The sequence below is a fragment of the Pezoporus occidentalis genome, unplaced genomic scaffold (assembly GCF_034315485.1).
Source record: "Pezoporus occidentalis ecotype Australia unplaced genomic scaffold, CSIRO_AGI_Poc_V1 ctg54, whole genome shotgun sequence".
Lineage (NCBI taxonomy): Eukaryota > Metazoa > Chordata > Aves > Psittaciformes > Psittacidae > Pezoporus > Pezoporus occidentalis.
The window spans coordinates 5085083-5097774 of record NW_026915877.1 but is presented as its reverse complement, the minus strand read 5'-3'; the positions used below and the strand labels follow the sequence as shown (position 1 = coordinate 5097774).

The window sequence follows — 12692 nt, the reverse complement described above, 5'->3', positions numbered from 1 at the left end:
CGGGCGCTGACGCGCTTGGCGGCGGCAGGCGAGGGGGACCGGCGGTCCCCGGGGCTGAGGCTCCGGGCTGCGGGCCCCGCTCCGCGGCGGCGGCAGGTAGCGGCGGGCGGCGGGGAGTACCGCGGGCCGCGGGGCGGAGGTTCTGAGGCCAGGAACTAGTCGGGGCGGTGCGCGGCTCCGCCGGCGCCTCCCGCGCAGCTGGATTGCGGGGAGGGCAGCTGTTGCTAATGGGAGTTTAGGCACGGATGGGCAGAGACCATATGGGATGCAACACGTGCCATATGGTCCGTTTAGCCTTCCACCCCGACGGATATCAATCAAACGTATCCCAGGAAAAACATCACAGCTCAGCTCGGAGAGATCAGTGGCTCCGTGCGACCTCGGTTCCTTGACCTAGGTAACGATGAGGTGGTGAATGGATCTTCGTTGGGTGAATGATGTGGCAGAACTGAGCCGGGCTTCAAACACCGGAGCGTGAGTTTGCAGCTGTCAGAGCAGGCAGAGCCTGATGTGTGACTCATCGTGCATGCTGGTAGCGATAAGAAAGGAGAAATACAGCTTTATAGTCTTCCATAGAATAATCACGTTAATAAGAATATGAGCAGAAATAGACATCATAGTAATAAATACTTTGTATCATCTAATTCTACCATCACCACTAAGCATCAAGAGTCAACTAAGAGCAGCAAAGGAGGGGAAATGAACTTCCTGTGGAAGTTTTAGGAAAATACAAAATAACGGGGTGCTTGTGAGCTGCTCCATTTGCATCCGAGCCTGGTGATGAGCCACTCCTGTGCCCTGACAGCTCTAACTTCAAGTCAGAGATCTAACTTCACATCAGCATGCAACTTCATGGCATATGTCGCTTGCAAGGAAAGCAGGATGGTGCATGTGCTCTCATTCCCTGTTCCAGAGCTGGTGCTGCTGGTATGTCCCGGAGGGGGGGTCATTGCTGGCACTGCAGCCACCACGAGGACACCGATATTCAGCAGCTGCTTGTGGTGCTGGGCCCAGGTGCTGGTGCAAGTCTGGTGCTGAGCATGCATCCTGCCTCCTTCCCCACTTGAACTTGCATTTGGGGTTTCACACCTCCTTCAAATAAGTGCTGGTTGGACAAAAAGACACGTTAAGTTTTCTTTCCCTCTGGAAGGCACACCCTGAGTGGCACTACTAATTTTTGATGTCTCAGTGATAACACCAGTGGATGTCAGTGTAAACATTTGTCCGTGGCATGTGTGTTCATGGAGCGGGAATACTCAGTCACGAGTGCTCAGGAGACCCAGATCTGTCTCTTAAGCCCCTCATTCTCTGGCAGGGTAACATATTCCTGGCCTGTAGCAGGAACACCTGATAGGAGTCAAATCAGCCACTTGTACATATCGTGTCTTCCAATATCCAGTACCTTTTTGTAAGTCTTAAACTTTTTCTTTGTTGAAGAGGAAATAAAGCTTCCTTCTCCCAAAACATCATCCTGCAACACTTGCCTGGGTTGGGTGGGACACCCATACTTGTCTCAAGTATTCAAAGTGCTTTCACACAGGGAAGGTCCTGGTGCAGAACTTGCATTGCTGGTGCAGCACCCTCTTCACACACACGCACAAGTGAGGCTGCTGTTGTACCGGGCACCAGCCAAGGCTTGCTGGCCTGGCGAAGAGAAGAAGCAAACCCACATGTCTGACCCAGGAGAGAGAGCTGAGGCTGTCTCTGTACAAAACAAAGGATTCCTTTGTGCAGAGTCCCTGCAATACCATTATGCCCAAAGCTGCCCAGCACATAGCATAGTTCAGGCTCTAAGCATTAATAAAACATTGGAGACTGGGGTTTCATGGAGTTTATGATGCTTGGTTGTTCCCATGGGTGTGAGCTGCAGCACTGACTGTGTCTGGCCATGCTGGCTGCGAAGCTGATGATGAACCCTGCTCACAGCAGCAGTGCTTGGGTGGAATGGTGGCCAGGAACTGAATCGCAATGACTGGGATCTAGTGGTGGTCTTTCTACTACTAGAGGTACTACAGCAACCAGAGATCAGTTCCTTAAAAATCCTGTGACTTCTCTTGGGAACGTCCTATGCTCACAGATTGGAGTGACATGAATTTTGGTGCTTTTATTGCAAACAATTGTGCCTGAAGCAGGCCAACACGTGAATGGATCCCCATATATGGCCTCTGGGGTCAGTTGCAGTGCATAATCCCATGGAAGCTGTTCTAATGAGCTGCAAGCTGGAAAACCTCATTAGCATTGGGTGGTGCTTTTCAGGAAGATGTGTTTTACTTTTTGGAGTATGCTTGGTGACAGGTCAAAAATGCCAGTGATCCACCTTTTTCTAGCCAGTGATGGGAGTGGAGCAGTGATGACACAGCGATGTGTGCACACAGGTGTGATGTGCATGTGTGTGCCTGTTGCTTTTCCTTTGGGGAAAGAGACACAATGGGCCCCAGGAATGGGAAAGGAAGGCACTCCCTCTCCCTGTGGTGGCCGGGCTCAGTGTTTCTCCATCACCCTGGGCTGTGGGAGTTGAGGGCATCTCATGTGTTCACAGGGGCTCCTGCTGTGATCACCACAACACTTTCTAAGGGCCTTGGTGTGTGTGTGGGGACCATCTATGCCATCCTGTTTCCACCAGCACCTGGAGGAGAGTGGCAGTTCTTTTTAATTAAATGTGTTCTTTGTGCTCCTGCATTTAGACACCAAAATACAGCATTTCACCACATGTGTAAAATTGTGTTTGCATTTATTTAATTTAGAGTTCTTTTTTAAAAGCATGTAGTCTCGAATGTTTGTTCTCCTTTTTTTTTCACATCATTACTCTGATACTGCTTGATTAGCTCCCTCCCCAGTCATGATTGGTAATTAAAATAGGCATTAAAATTAGTCACTTAGCAATTTTGCTGTTCAATTGGCAATTAAATTACTTAATTGCAATTAAAGTCCTAATTTTAATTGGCAAAATGATAGATGTAGATTTAAGATAATATGTATAAATACTTTAATAAGTGTCTATATAAGGATTACTTAATTACTCAACTTCAAGTTTATGCTGTTAACTTTAGAACTTTTAAGTGAGTAATGAAATTTATATTACATCTATTCTAAGGATATGGTAATTAGGTGTGTTACTTATCCCTAAAAGGGCCTTTGCAGTAAGTTTCTTATGTGATACTCAAACTGTATGGACTGCTGTGATTTGGCTGGTGCTGATCGTGATGTGACAGCTCTGTGGCAGGGTCCTGGTGGCCCAGGGCACACATGGGTGCAGGGTAACTGCCTGAGCTCCTCCAGTGTCCATTGGGCAAGCACCATGGGGTGAAGCCAAAGCAGCATGTCAAACCACCAACGCGACGGTTAAACAGCCCTTGAGATCAGAGCCGTCTTACAGCGTTACATGATCTCTTTACTCAGCTTTACCATCTTGCCTCCTCTTGGAGAGATCTCGATAGTAATTCTGTAGGAGCAACAGAGCACAACTGCAGAGTGGAGATTGTCTTTCTGGATGCGAGTGAACCAGGAGGTAGAAGCAGTTTGTTTTGTTGGGTGTTGGAGTTTTTACATTGGGAGCTGAAAGGGAAAAGCCTGTGTGAAGGGTGAGGACTCACAGCGAGAGGAACGTATTAAGGAGGAACGATCACAGTTTCACATAAACTGTTCATAGTGAAGTGCTCTGTAGGGTTTTTGTTGAAATGTTGACTTTCTGGGTTAAGGCCGTGCCATGTTGGGAGCGCTGCCTTTTATTGTCATCCTGTGCAGACTGGTGCTTATGGAGTTTGACTGGAAGCATCTTCTCCCAGCCTTGAACACATATTGCATGCACGCGTCTACTGAACATCTCGGAGAAGGTACCTGCGAGCAGCCAGGCTGCACCGTGCATGTGACTGACTCAGTTTCCTGTGGGAAAGGAAGCAGCATTACCTGACTTCTGCCTTTTTCTGTTGCAGGCTGGATGCAATGGAGAGTCTTGCAGGACAATACAGAGCTGGTGTTTGAGCTGCATTCCGCAGCCTACTACACCTTCCCATCCCTCCACATCCCCTTTGGACAAGCAACCCCGCCAACACCCCTTGCGGCTGCTGCCCGACACCCCTGCGGAGCAAAGATGACTGATGGGCTTTTAATGAGCACGCTGCCGTCCAGGACACAAATATGGTTCTGCTCTGAGTCCTGATGCTGCTCTGGCCCGTGCTGCCTGGGACTCGCGCTATTAATGGGGAATGCGCGGGTGGCGTGTCGGCATTGCGCAGGGGGCGAATAAAATAAAACCCGCTTCAGTTTTGCGTGGGAAGTGGAACAAGGACCACTGCGTGCGTCTGCAGGGAGCAGAGATGAAAGGCGGCGTGGGGCGGCTCCCGGCTCCTCGCTTTCACAGAGAGGGGTTTTCCCCTCTAACAAGCCGGGTGTGGGGAGAGTGGGGAGGCCCCGAGGACCCGCGCCAGCGGGTGCCCGGGAGCTGCTGCCGCCCCGGGGAGCTCCCGTCGGGTCGCGCGCTATTTTTGGCGCGTCGGGCGGTTGCGTCAATGGTGACGCGGGGTGGGTGGGTGGGTGGGGAACACGCGCGCCGCCGCCACGCCCCGCTCTCACTTTTTCCCTTTCGCCCGGCGAGTGACGCAACCGCCCTCTATGCAAATGAGGCCACGCCCCGCTCGCGCTTAAGGTGCCGCGCGTGGACGTGGCGCGAGGAGCGGCGCTGGTCTGCTGCGGCGCCGTGGGCTCCCCTGCCGTCGGGGGGTGGGAGCGGAGGGGGGAACGACCGAGGGGGCGCCCGCTCGGGGCGTGTCCCGCTGCGTGACGTCACCGTCGGAAATTTACCAAAGGGAGCGCGCTGCCGCGGGGGCGGGGCCGAGCCGGCCCCTCGGCGAGCGGATTGGTGGGTGCGGCGGTGACGCGCGGTGACGCGCAGGGGCTCGAGGCGCACGTTGGCTGTGGAGCGGGGAGCCCACATAAACAAAGGCACATTGCGGGGAAGGGCCAGTCCGCCCGCCTCGCCCGCCCGGCGCGACGCTGACGCCGCTCTGCCTGCCGCCGCCCGGCACTTGGATGCGCTCACGGGCCGCCGCTCTACGGTGAGTGCCCGCGCGCGCAACCGGTCCGTCCGCCCCCATTCCCGCGCTCACACCGGGTTTCCACGCGCGAGGCGCTGGAGGGGGGGCGTGGGGTAGCGGCGGCGCGTTCGCGCTCCCGTCCCGCCGATCGCCCGTGGGAGCAGGGTGCCGCGGCGCGCCCGGCGTTTCTCCAGCCCGGGACTGACCGCCCGTGGCCGCGTGTCACCCGTGGGCTGCCCGGTGCGGGCTGTCAACTCTCCCAGCACCGGCGGCGGCTCGCGGTCCCCGAGAGCCTCGGCTGTTCGCCCGGCTTCCCCCCGGGGGACGCGCCTCTCGCATTGCCGGTAGAGGCGGAAAACCGGACCGGCTTGTCTCCACCTGACACCGCGGGGCAATCCCGGCGGTGGCCGAGAGCCGAGCGCAGCTGCCGGTGGAAAGTTTCCTCCCAATTTATAAAGCCCCCCCCCCCCCGAGCCGAGCCCAACCCAGGGACTCTACGCGCTCCGCCGCCGCCCCGTAACGCCTGAAGAGCCGGTCGGTGTGTCTGTGTTTCAGCCAGCGCGCCGGGCAGGCTGGAGCCCTCCTTCGTGCTCTGAAGCCGCGGAAACTCCGCTCCCCGCTGAGCTCCGACGCTGTCCGCCTTCGGCTCTCCCGAAAACGCCTCTCACCCGGCTGAAGGTTTGTGCGGTTCTTTCCCGCGGTGAGGAAGGGGGGGTCTCGCCGCCGACCCCGTTCCCCCCCGGCGGCCGTGGATCGCGGTGTCCGGCGCGGAGCAGGGCGGGACGAGACGGGGCGGGCGGAGGGAGCGCGTTGTGCGGCCGAGTGTACATGACCATGTTTCGTTTCCAGCCATGCCCTGTGTTCAGGCTCAGTATGGGTCCTCGCCTCAAGGAGCCAGCCCGGCCTCCCAGAGCTACAATTACCACTCTTCGGGAGAATACAGCTCCGATTTCTTAACTCCGGAGTTTGTCAAGTTTAGCATGGACCTCACCAACACTGAAATCACTGCCACCACTTCTCTCCCCAGCTTCAGTACCTTTATGGACAACTACAACACAAGCTACGACGTGAAGCCACCTTGCTTGTACCAAATGCCCCTCTCCGGACAGCAGTCCTCCATTAAGGTGGAAGACATTCAGATGCATGGCTACCAGCAGCACGGCCACCTCCCCTCTCAGTCCGAGGAGATGATGTCCCACTCAGGCTCCGTGTACTACAAGCCCTCGTCGCCCCCGACCCCCTCTACGCCCGGCTTCCAGGTGCAGCACGGCCCCGTGTGGGACGACCCTGGCTCCCTCCACAACTTCCACCCCAACTATGTGGCCACCACGCACATGCTCGAGCAACGCAAAACGCCTGTCTCCCGCCTCTCCCTCTTCTCCTTCAAGCAGTCGCCCCCCGGCACCCCTGTCTCCAGCTGCCAGATGCGCTTTGACGGGCCACTCCATGTCCCCATGAACCCCGAGCCAGCCGGGGCCCACCACACCGTGGACGGACAGGCCTTTGCAGTCCCCAACCCCATTCGCAAGCAGCCCTCCATGGCCTTCCCGGGGCTGCAGCTGGGCCATGCTCCGCAGCTGCTGGAGAGCCAGGTGCCCTCGCCACCCTCACGGGGGTCCCCCTCCAACGAGGGGCTCTGTGCCGTCTGTGGGGACAACGCTGCCTGCCAGCACTATGGTGTTCGCACCTGCGAGGGCTGCAAGGGCTTCTTCAAGGTGAGCTGTGGGTGATCGGCAATGGGCAGCGGGTGACAGGCAGGGCAGCGGGGGGGCACTGGGGCCAGCAGCCGCTTTCCCCTTCAGACGGAAATCGGTTAGGACAGAGAGCTGCGTCTGAGCTAACCATGTGGAACAGAATTCCCTGTGGTAACATTAAGTGATCTCTTTATTTCACCATCCTGATTGAATAATCTTATCATTTTAAATAGAGGAGGTCTCCAAGGAATGTAAATAATATGAATGCCCACGGATTTGTATTTACCGAGCGTCTCCTTTCCTCCTCTTGGCATATAAAACACAGCTAGGAGCTGCAAGGTTAGCTCAAATGTTAACGCTATCAATTTTCTCCTGTTAAATGCCCTGGGAAAGGGGGGGGGAAAAAAAAAAGAAAGAAAGGAGGAAAAAAAAAAGGGGGGGGGGGGGATAAGAAGTAAAGACAGAGGTTGGGGAGATTGAGGTGGCCCAGGAGTGGACCTGTGGACCTGACCACTGATGCTGCTTGCCTGGTCCCGTCCCCCCCACAGCGCACAGTGCAGAAGAATGCCAAGTACGTCTGCCTGGCCAACAAGAACTGCCCGGTGGACAAGCGCCGCCGCAACCGCTGCCAGTACTGCCGCTTCCAGAAGTGCCTGGCCGTCGGCATGGTGAAGGAGGGTGAGTGTGAGTCTGTGGGAGCCGTGCTTCCCAAGCCACGCTGGGCTGTACCGCGCCGGGCCCTGGCTGAGCCCTGTCTCTCTTGCAGTGGTGCGCACAGACAGCCTCAAAGGCCGGAGGGGTCGCCTGCCATCCAAACCGAAGAGCCCCCAGGAGCCCTCTCCCCCCTCTCCCCCGGTGAGTCTGATCAGTGCGCTGGTGAGAGCCCATGTCGACTCCAACCCGGCTATGACCAGCCTGGACTATTCCAGGGTAAGCTGGACCGAGCTCGCGTAGGGACTTACCTGCGCCCCGTGGCCCGGGAGAGGTGACCCGGCTGCCCCCCCCTGCCCTGGGCCAGCTCTGGGGCAAACGGCAGGGGCTCTGCCTGTGGCTGCACACAGGCCATGCACGCACTGGCCTCTGTGTGCAGAGAGCGGCCGCCTTGGAGTGCTGCTCCTAACCGGATTAATTGCCCCAGAACGTCTAATTTCCTCCCTGGTCAGAGTGAGGTTTAATTGTTGTAAAAACCCAGCTCCCCGACTAGAAACGGGGCTAGCAATTTCACGGGTTATATACTTTAGAGAACCTCATTAAGCGCTTTTCAAAATGGATTTCCAGTTCCAGGCTAACCCCGACTACCAGATAAGTGGAGATGACACTCAGCACATCCAGCAGTTCTACGATCTCCTGACTGGCTCTATGGAGATCATCCGAGGATGGGCAGAAAAAATCCCTGGCTTCACTGACCTCCCAAAGACAGACCAGGACCTACTCTTCGAATCTGCCTTCCTGGAGCTGTTTGTGCTGCGGCTGGCATACAGGTGAGTGCCTGGACCCGAGGGGGGCTTCTGGGCCGTTATGGAATCAGATCCTTTCAGGGTCCACTGATCTGCATTTTATTAACTCCTCAGTAATTAGGTGCCTCTTAAATCCTTCATTTATTGCTCTTCAAGTAATTAGTTGTTTAGCTTTTCTCACCCCATCTTCTCTTTTCCTTTTGTTTTTAAATCTTTCTTCTCTGTTCTTTTTCTTTTATTCTCTTTTACTCTTCTCTATTTTTCCATCTCTATTTCTATATCTCTATCTCTATATCTCTATGCCTCCACCTATCTCTAGCTCTAACACTTCCATGCCTTGCCTCTTTCTTTCTTTCCCCCCTTGTCTATTTCTTTCTCCCCTTGCCTCTTTCTCTCTTTCCCCCCTTTTCTCCTTTCTCTCTCCCACTGTTCCGTCTTTCTCACCTTCCCTCTTTATCTTTTGTCCTTCTCTCTTTTTCTCCTACTCTTTCTTTTCTTCCTCTTTCTATTTGATTTTTTCCTTTTTACTCATTCATTCATCTGCTCATGTTGGGGATGTCACATTCCTTCCAGGTCAAACCCAGTGGAGGGCAAGCTTATCTTCTGCAACGGGGTAGTCCTGCACCGGTTGCAGTGCGTCCGCGGCTTTGGGGAGTGGATTGATTCCATTGTTGAATTTTCCTCCAACTTGCAAAACATGAACATCGATATCTCTGCCTTCTCTTGCATCGCTGCCCTGGCCATGGTCACAGGTCAGTGCCCCTCAGCCCCCTGGCAACTCCCATTCCCCTCCTGCCACCTTCCTCTCCCTCTCCCACCCATAACCTCCCACATTCTTCTGTTTTACAGAGCGGCATGGGCTTAAAGAACCCAAGAGGGTGGAAGAGCTTCAAAACAAGATTGTGAATTGTCTGAAAGACCATGTGACTTTTAATAATGGGGGGCTGAATCGCCCCAACTACTTGTCCAAACTCTTGGGGAAGCTCCCCGAACTCCGCACGCTTTGCACGCAGGGGCTGCAGCGCATTTTCTACCTGAAACTGGAAGATTTGGTGCCACCGCCAGCAATAATCGACAAACTTTTTCTGGACACTTTACCTTTTTAAGACTCTTCCTGTGCACTTGCACTGAACTGAAGAGAAACGTCACCTGGCTGAAGGGGACTTGGCCTGGGCCCCTAGTGGCACCCCTGGGTGCTCACCTCCCCCCCCCCCCCCCCCAAACCAGTGACCAGTGTTGCTAACTCCTGCAGGCAGAACCTGAGCGGGCATTTTGGCTCTGGGCCATCATGGATGCAGATCATGGACTACACAACACCATGGTATAAACTTTTTATTATCAGCTTATAAATGAATTTATTATTAAGGACTTCTGATTAAAAAGATGAACATATCTGGCAACGCAGCTAAGACTCACACAGTGACAGTGTTAAGGTGACCCACAAGTCTCACCCTCCTAAAGACTAAAGTTTTCTGCTGTAAAAGAAAGCTGTAATATATACACAACCTAAATGTTACGTGGGTGGCATGTCATTAAAGAAGGCGAAGGCTTGTAAATTTATCAGATGCAGTTTGGCTTTTTAAAAATTATTCTGTGCCTATTTACGAAGAAATATGGAAAACAATTCTAAAAAAATAATTAAAAATAAAAGCTAAACGTGTTTGCAAAAAAAAAAAAAAAAGAAAAAAACAGAAAGACTAAAGAGAAAGAAAACTAAATCTCTCTGTACCAGGAAAGCATGATGATGACTCTAGGGTGACAATGTTATAGGCACTTGCTATTTCAGTAATGTCTATATTCTATAAATAGTATTTCAGACACTATGTAGTCTGTTAGCTTTTATAAAGACTGGTAGTTATCTAAGCTTCAAACATTTTCTCAATTGTAAAATAGGTGGGCACAAGTATTACAAACCCTGAACTCCTCCCCAGTGGGACACATCGTGTTTGTAAACACCGTCCGACACCCCTTGTTTGTAAGTGTTGTATGTACTGTTGATGTTGATTAAAAAAAGAAGTTTATATCTTGATTATTTTGTTGTCTAAAGCTAAACAAATCTTGCATGCAGCAGCTTTTGACTGTTTCCAGAGTGCTTATAATATACATAACTCCCTGGAAATTACTGAGCACTTTGAATTTTTGGTTTGTTTTGTTCCGGTTTTTTATGTCTAAAATTGTCGGTTAATATATTATTTTACGTTCGAGTAATATTTTTAATATTGCCATATTCTGTGGTGGTTTTCTTTGTACGTTTCCGGTGTGGCACACGGTACGAGTCACTGCCTTCCCCCCCCCCCCCCCCCCCCCGTGGTGTACGACCGTTTGAAACGCTGATTTATTTGTTTTATTTCATTATTTCCCTCTCGATAACTCTTTCTTTGAGAAAGACGATTTTAATGTTTACAACAATAAAACATGTAAACGAATGGAATTTCGCCTTCTTTCCGCCGAAGTGGGGAGCGGAGCCTCCCGCCTCCCCCACGCGGGACGGTGCCGGTGCCGAAGCCGGAGCGAGCCGCCCCGAGGACGAACGGACAGACGGACGGACAGACGGGCGAGCTGGCGGTTCCCCTCCAGCCGCGGGGCCGCCGGCGCTCTGCTTCGCGGGAGGAAGAGGAAGATGAGAAGCCGCCGCGCGGAGGTGGGTTCTTCCCCCCCGCGTCGCTCCCTCCGGCGCCCCGACACCCCCAGACCGCCCATTGAGGCGAGCGCCTTCACCGCGGACCCCGAGCTCGGCTCCCCGGGAGCTCGGGGATAGCGTAGCAAAGGGGGGGCTCGGCCAGGGGGTGCCTGCGCCTGGGCTGCTCGTTCGTTGCCTCCCAAATAGTCCCGGTTCCCAGGAATCTTCCCGGAGCGGGCGGCTCCACTGAGCGCTGAGGAGCTTCCCGGGGGGCACGGGGAGAAAGGGGGCTTGGCGTGAGACGGGGATACTCAACGCTGCACGGGTGTCCCGGGAAAGAGGACAGAACGGGAGGAGGGAACTCGATTCCGTCGGCACGGCTGGGGATTTAGGAGACTTCAGCCTCTTGCGCCACGAAAAAAAAAAAATCAAATCAAATGCCCGGGGGGATAAAGTGCAAACCCCGAAATCATTTTGCCATGGAGAGACCCACGGGAGACAAATGCGGGTTGTGAGAGATGTGGGGAAGCCAGGGACCGCGCATCTCCCGCGCCCACCGCTCACCCGCGGAAGCAAGGGAATCGTTGCCGTAGTGGGTGTGTGTGTGATCCCCGGGGTGCTGGCCCGTCGGAGGGCTGCGGTCGGCGGCCCGTCGGTACCCCGGTTAGCTGCGGAAGGCGCGGGGGAGCTGCGAGCCCTAGAGCTGTTCGGTGGGTGGTTGGGTTAGTGGAAGGGACTCCCTGGGTTTGTCGGATAGGGACTTGGTGGCTGTTGGTTAGGCGAGGGATTCGTAAGAAGAACCGTGAGACGGGGCCATCAGCCAGAGCCGCCGGTGAGCGGTGCGGCGCGGGACAAGGTCGGGCGCTGTCTCCCGGAGCTCAGTGCTGCCGCCGGCGCGGGGCTGAGCTTGCCGGGACTTCAGCTCTCACCGCAGCCTCTGCCGCTCCCGTTTCCCCTCTAACACCAGCTGCTTTCCCTGAACGAATGCTCCCCGAGGCGGCTTCGGCGAGAACTTTTCCAGCGCCGTTAATGACCCGCAGCTGGGGGAGAGTAGGAGCCCTCCCACCGGAGTAGCCGCCTCACACCCGGCGGTTCTTTCCTTTCGCTGTCGGGGTTTATCCTCTTCCGGCGGTTACCAACTGGTGGGCCCGGCGCGGTACCGGGGTGACCAGGGGCGGGCTGGACACTAATCTCTGGGTACCAAGCACTGGGCACCGCACGGATGGCGCGGGAGGCCACGTCGCGGTGCCCGGCGTGCCGCGGCAGGGGGTCTCCTGCGGCAGGCTAGGCAGGGCCGAGAGAAAAGGGCTACCAGAGTCTCGGGGCTCCCTGAGAGGAGTCTGTGTCATTCCTGGCTCTGCAGACCCCCGGAAAGGAGAAAGAGAAGGAAAGAAGCAAGCACTGTGTGGAGACACTTAAGAAAATGTTTGTAATGGAAGCTCAACACAGAATATGGAACTGAAGGAGTAGTTTTTAAGTGGTAGTATCACTAGGAGGATTTATGAAAGGGTTTTATTTCTGCAAGCTTACAATGTTTTCGATTAGTGATTGTCTTAATTATTTTAGTTCTGTGCTGGTTATAAAACCTGTTACTGCTTTTTCTGTTCGTCTAGTGTGAGAAAGCAGACAAAACCCGTTCCATTCTGTTCCCTCAGGATTTCCTTTTTGTAGTTTGTTATCAGGCCACTGGGTTGATTTGAACCTCACTTTTTTCCCTCTCTCATACAATTGCACTGTCCGCAGGAGAGTTAATCCTTCAATACACTGTTGCATGCTTTTTCTATCCAAAAGTCACATTTCTATCTCCAGCAAAGCCCATGCGGGTCTGTGGTGGATGGTCCTGTTGTTTCTCTCCACACTGGGCACTTTTCTCCTCCTGCTGTGGAAG

General features: G+C 54.2%; 1 protein-coding gene and 1 long non-coding RNA gene across 3 annotated transcripts; both read left to right on the top strand.

The window, feature by feature from the left end:
- On the top strand, positions 1-4262 carry LOC134173576 (uncharacterized). The gene is made up of 3 exons (XR_009968296.1): positions 1-96; positions 3428-3508; positions 3933-4262. It is a non-coding gene; the product is annotated as an uncharacterized LOC134173576 (long non-coding RNA).
- Positions 4263-4787: 525 nt separating this feature from the next.
- NR4A2 (nuclear receptor subfamily 4 group A member 2) lies at positions 4788-10610 on the top strand. 2 transcript variants are annotated; one of them, XM_062637828.1, is made up of 8 exons: positions 4788-5054; positions 5589-5711; positions 5883-6748; positions 7276-7405; positions 7494-7582; positions 8006-8208; positions 8758-8936; positions 9034-10610. In XM_062637828.1, the coding sequence occupies exons 3-8, from the start codon at positions 5885-5887 to the stop codon at positions 9288-9290; spliced, it is 1722 nt and encodes a 573-aa protein (XP_062493812.1). In that variant the 5' UTR covers positions 4788-5054; positions 5589-5711; positions 5883-5884; the 3' UTR covers positions 9291-10610. The 2 variants fall into 2 exon arrangements, with proteins under 2 accessions (XP_062493812.1, XP_062493811.1); XM_062637827.1 differs by having other exon boundaries at positions 4789-5054; positions 7494-7657.
- The last annotated feature ends 2082 nt before the right edge of the window (positions 10611-12692 follow it).